Source organism: Helianthus annuus, chromosome 3 (genome assembly GCF_002127325.2).
Source record: "Helianthus annuus cultivar XRQ/B chromosome 3, HanXRQr2.0-SUNRISE, whole genome shotgun sequence".
NCBI lineage: Eukaryota > Viridiplantae > Streptophyta > Magnoliopsida > Asterales > Asteraceae > Helianthus > Helianthus annuus.
The window spans coordinates 12,383,184-12,389,293 of NC_035435.2; the positions used below are offsets into that span (position 1 = coordinate 12,383,184).

Consider the following 6,110-nt stretch of genomic DNA (forward strand, 5'->3'; position numbering starts at 1 on the left):
TAGGGGCTGGTGTTATGCTGGAGCAGAGACAGCGATCTTGGGAGAGGGAGATGGCAGCTTTGGTAGAGGAGAAGGAGGAGTTAGCCGATGAGCTGAAGCATCAAAGGGAGCTTGACTCTGTTTCTCAGAAAGATCTAGATGTGATGTATGCTGAGTAAGGAATGTCGTCTGATGATAACCAGAGGTTGGCCAAGGAGAAGCATTGGTTAATCACCGAGGGCTTCGGAGCCTTCCTTACTGCTGTCTCCCAGTCGGAGGAGTTTAAAAGTAGTCTTGAGCAGATCTACCGGGTTTATCGGGATGTGGGTTATCAGGCAGGCTTGAAGGATGGGTATGCCTACTCAGCTCAAGGTCTGGGCAGGAAGTAGACTCCTCTTTATAATGCCAAAGCTAAAAAACGAATGTCTAAACTGGATAAAGAGTTTGGAAGTAAAACCCCTGCCCTTCTTGGAAAGATCCTTGAGCATCCCATGATCTCTATTGATGAGCTGAAAGCCCTGCTGACTCCTGCTGGTCCATCTTCTCCGAAGCCTCTGTCTGGGGATGAGTCCTAGTAATTTCTGAAAATTAAACTTGCTTCGATATGGTTTTAATCTAAACAATTATGCACTCTAGGATATTTTTAACTTTTTGATGCTTGGGGGGAGAGCCTTTGTGTAGGGGCTCTCCTGGTACTTAATTGTATGACGGGTAGCTATCTTTTGATTGTATCTTGTCAGTCTTGCTCTTGTTGTGTTTGTTGCTCTTTTTGCAGGTGTTCTTACCCGAAGCATCTTGGAGATCCTTGGTTATTTGTGGCGTTTTGCGAAAATTTCTTTAGTCTGTTTACTAGGTTTTCTAGCTTGTTCGTTTGTATATCGGTTCTTCTTTTAGGGTTAGCCAAATTCCCTGTCATATTCATGTATGTTTGCTTTGTAGTTTATACATAGAAAGCTTCTCTTTTCTGGTGTGTATGTATTGGCTCTTTTGTAGTTTCCTTACAAAGGTGTTTTGTTTTCTCTTTCTTCTTTTTTATGGTTTGTTTTGTAAACCAAGATCGTCTGTTCGAGGAAAATCATTGGACAAGTTTATAATGTCAGATTATGTTTTCTTTAGCTTGCTTGTCCGTTTTCTTTGGGTTAGCTAGACCCTGTTTTGCCCCATAGCTGGGCGTTTGGTATGTCGGGCATACCTTGTACACGTGTGTTTGTTCGTTATTAGGTTTGTAACTTACTTGGGCACGTCTGCCTTGATACAATACATGTTATTTTGTCAAAAGGGTACAAGTGAATTGTCCGTTGTCATTCATTTCTTGGGGACCAAGTCCTCTAGTACAAGTTTTTTTACAAAAGGTTTTTTCTTGGGGTAAGCCCCTGACTAGAAAAAAAAATCATTACAAAAGTGGCTTCCTGGCTGTTTTTCCTTAAAGACTTCTTTATGTCTCACATGTGGTACTTCCTGAGTTGCATAAGGTTCCATGTTCTTGGGATCTCCTTGCCTTGGATCATTTCCAGCTTCCAACTTCCCTTGCCTTTTGCCCAAGTGACTCGGTAGGGTCCTTCCCAGTTGGGCCTTAGTTTCCCAGTATTCTCTTGTAGGCTAGCTTCATTTGCTCTTAAGACCAAGTCCCCTGGGACGAGATTGAGTCTTTTCATCTTGGCATTATAATTGCTTTCAAGCTGCTTTTTGTATTTAGCTTCCCTGACTGCTGCTACTTCCCTTCTCTCTTCGAGCAAATTCAGGTTCATTCGGAGGTCTTGCTCGTATTCAGCCTCTCTGAGTTTCATTCTGGCAGTTGGGGACCCTATCTCAGCCGGGATGACAACCTTCGTTCCATAAGTTAAGCTGAAGGGGGTTTCCCCGTTGCAGTCCTTGGGGGTGGTTCTGTATGCCCACAATACAAACGACAATTCCTCCAGTCATCCTTTTTGTTTCCTCCCGAGTCTCCCCTTCATTCCCTTGATAATGCTTTGATTCGCCCTTTCTACCAGTCCATTGCTCTGGGCATAGGTGATGGAGGTAAACACTTGGTGTATGTGCATCTGCTCGCACCATGGCCTGAAGGGTTTTCCAGCAAATTGAACACCATTGTCACTCACCAGTTCCTTTGGGACCCCGTATCTACAAATGATGTTGTCTAGTACAAATCGTCTCATCTGTTCCCCGGTTATCTTTGCCAAGGGCCTTGCCTCTATCCACTTGATAAAATAATCAATGGCAATCACCACATACTTAACCCCTCCTGGGCCCTCTGGGAATGGCCCAGTTATGTCGATGGTCCACTTCTGGAAGGGCAAAGACGTTGAAACAGGTATCATTGGGTGTTTATGTCGGTGCGTCATGGGTGTATGGACGTGGCAGTTGTCACATCTCTTGATCTCCTCTGATGCTGTCTCATACATTCTAGGCCAATAGAATCCCGCATTCATCGCCTTCGCCACTACTGTCCTTGGCCCAGAATGCATTCCACAAATCCCCTCATGTATTTCTCTAATCACATACTTAGCCTCTTCACTATTGACGCACTTCAGGGATGGGCCCAGGTATGACCTTCGGTAAAGTTCTCCATCAATCAACTCATACTGTAAAGCTTTGACTCTTATCTTCCTGGCCGCCCAGTCTCCCTCAGGTAGTATTCCATCTGTGAGGAATCTTACAATCGGTGTCATCCATGTCTCTTGTGCGTTTTCGATCGCAACCACCTTTTCTGTGCCAAGAGAGGGGGAGGTCAGGACTTCCACTTTGACTTCTCTTGCTAGGTGGTCGAATGCCACGGAGGCCAGCTTGCTAAGGGCATCAGATTTCCTGTTTCTCCCACGAGGGATATATTCTAGCCTGAAGGTCTTGAAAGCCTTGGCTGTTTCTTTCACGTTGGCTACATACTGATCCATCGTATTGTCCTTGGCCTCGTACTCCCCATGGTACTGCTTGACTACTAGGTGCGAGTCAGTACTGGCCTCCACGTTCTTTGCCTTCATTTTCTTAGCCAATCTTAGTCCTGCTAAAAGGGCTTTATATTCTGCTGTGTTGTTGGTATTTTCGAAGTCTAGTCTAATGGCATAAGTTAGCTCAACTCCCTCGGGGTTGATCAGTGTGATGTCCGCTCCACTTCCTTCTTCGCTGGAGGCCCCGTCTGTGAATAGTTTCCATATTGCCTCATCTTCCTTTTCTTTTTCATCCATTTCAAGGGCTTCCCACTTTAAAAGTTCTTTCTTCTCATCCTCAGGGACCTCCGTCAAGAAGTCGGCCAGTATTTGTCCCTTCATGGCTGTTTTGGCTTTGCATTCTAAGGAGTGTTCTCCCAACTCTACTGCCCATTTAGCCAGTCGACCCGACAACTCCGGCCTCCTTAGCCCTTTTTGGAGGGCTTGATCTGTCATTAGGGTGACCTTGTGTCCTTGGAAGTACCTTCTGAGTCTCCGAGATGCAAAGACAAGAGCCAAAGCCAACTTCTCTAGGGGCATATAGCGTTCTTCAGGACCCTTGAGGGTCCTGCTGATGAAGTATATTGGTATCTGCTTTCCTTCCCGTTCCACCATTATAACCGCACTTATGGTCGTTTTTGAGGCAGACAGATACAAAAGCAGATCCTCCCCGGGTACTGGGGTAGCTAAGGTTGGGAGCTTGCAGATGTAATCTTTCATTTCTTGAAAAGCAGCTTCTGCCTCCGGGGTCCACTTAAACCTGTCCGTCTGGAGACAATCCTTCAGTACCTTCATGAAGGGAAGAGTTCTGTCGGCTACCTTTGATAGGAAGCGGTTCAAGGCGATTAACCTTCCATTCAGCTGCTGAATGTCCTTCAGGGACCTGGGGGATTGCATTTCGGCTACAGCTTGAGTTTTCTCCGGATTAGGTTTGATTCCGCCCTTAGTAACCACTACTCTCAGGAATTTCCCTTCTTCTACCCCGAAGCAGCACTTCCCAGGGTTTAGCTTCATATTCACATCTTGCATAGCTCGGATGGTTTCGGCTATATCGTCTATCATGGCCATCTCGGTTATGCTTTTTATGACAATGTCATCGACATACACTTCCAAGTTCCATCCCCGCTGCTCTCTGAAAGGGTATTCATGAACCTTTGGTAGGTGGCCCCTGCATTTTTTAGCCCGAAGGGCATTTTGGTGTAGCAAAATGTTCCCTTGTCTGTGATGAAGGCGGTTTATTCTTCGTCTTCCATTGACATCTGTATTTGATGATATCCTTTGTAAGGATCCAGGAAGCACTTTAGGGGGTACTGAGATAAGAAATCCACTTTGATGTCTATCTCTGGGAGGGGATAGCAATCCTTGGGGCATGCTTTGTTCAGATCTTGAAAGTCAATGCACATCCACCATCCCCCGTCTTTCTTCTTGACCATGACTGGGTTAGCAACCCAGTATGGATACTTCACTTCTCTTACTATTTCAGCTTTGAGCAGCTTCCGGGTTTCTTCACAGGCGGCCCTCCTTTTGCTAGGACCCATGCTCCGTTTCTTTTGCTTGACTGGTCTTGCCCAGGTGTATGTATTGATTCGATGTTCGGTCAGACTCATTGGGGTTCCTGTCATGTCTCCGTGCTGAAATGCAAACACATCTATGTTGAAGATAAGCAGCTCCTTGAGGGCACTTTTACATTTGTCACTCAGTTGGGTTCCCACCTTAACCGTCTGCTCCGGGAACCTGTCACAAAGGACCCACTCTTCGACCCCATCTTTTTGGGGTTTCTCAGACATCTCTCTCTTAGAGACAAAAGAAACTACTTCATATGCATATTTTACCCAAGCCAAGCCCTTTGGCATTTGGAACACTAGAGCTCCATGTGGGGTTAATGCCTGTGCTTGCAGATATCCAATCCCGGGTCTTCCCAGGATTGCATTGTGTTTTGAGGGTGCTCGGACCACTGTGAAAGTTAAATTTATGGTTTGGACACGATCTCCTACTCGACTGTAAATGGGAGTCTGATCTTTCCCAAGGGGTGTGACACACTGTTGTTAAAACCCACTAGGGGAATAGAATCTTCTTCGAGCCGATCTCTCACATCCCTGTCAAATCTTAGGAAGCAGTGCTCATATATCACCTCTACTCCGCTTCCCCCGTCCACGTGTATCCTGGCTACCTTGTGCCCAGCTATTATGGTTGAAATGTTGAGGGGAAGCCGCTGTATCTCATTCTCTTCCAGGTGTGGCATTAAGATGGGAGCTTTCATGCGGTCTGGGGAGCCCAGGATTCTGGCCTTTACACTTCTGGTGGTATCAAATTCATCCCTTCTCCGAATCATGTCTACATCTGCCCTTCCGGGCTCCCTCACATCTTTCTCTTTGCGGTCCCTTCCTCCTTCCTTGATTTCCTTAACCAAGTGAGCCAGTATACCCGTTTTTACTGCGGCCTCTATTTCCCTCTTTAGATACACACAATCATCAGTTTTATGACCGAATCCCCTATGGAAGTCACAGTATTCGTTCGGTTGTGCCTTTGGCCCTGGTTTTATGGGTGGTGGTCTTGGGAAGGAATTATTCACCTTCTTAGTGGCCAGTATTTCACTTGGAGTTTTGGTGAGAGGGGTGAAGCTGTCAGAGTAGGGGAATGAGCCTCTCCCCTGAGGCCTATATGGGGAATACGAGGGCCTCGTTCTATCATGTAACATTCTATCAAGAGCTGGTTTTCGTGAGTAAGGTGTACCTTTTTCGGGAGGTTTTGGAGCCGGGTTGACCCTTCGGGGCGGGGCATCCATTTCTTTAGCTTTGCTGACCGTGTGTTTGCCCCTAACGAAGGCCCTGACCCTGTCTATGAGATTATCGAATGAGTGTGGGAATTCTTCCCCTAGTTTTTCACACAGTTGTGCATGCTTCAGTTCGTTGATGAAGCTACTGATCTTCATAACCTCCGGGACATCTTTGATGTTCATACTTTCTTTGACAAACCTCTCCATGTACTGATCTATCCGTTCATTGTCCCTTTGCCTTATATGCATGATTTCGTTTGGGTTCTTGATCACTTTCCTTTTTTTGGCCGAAGTTCCTTAAAAACTTCTCACTTAGCTCTTCATAACTGTCGATTCCTCCTGGGGCAAGGCTGTCAAACCAGAGCTTGGCTCCCTCCGTTAGAGTTTGCACAAACATATGGAACCAAACTGGCATAGGCCACCGTCCCAGT

General features: G+C 46.2%; 1 protein-coding gene across 1 annotated transcript; it reads right to left on the minus strand.

Annotated features, from left to right (window-relative positions):
- Positions 1–1,898: 1,898 nt before the first annotated feature.
- Positions 1,899–3,971, minus strand: LOC118490366. Its single transcript, XM_035987962.1, has one exon. The coding sequence runs from the start codon at positions 3,969–3,971 to the stop codon at positions 1,899–1,901; it is 2,073 nt and encodes a 690-aa protein (XP_035843855.1).
- Between the last annotated feature and the right edge of the window lie 2,139 nt (positions 3,972–6,110).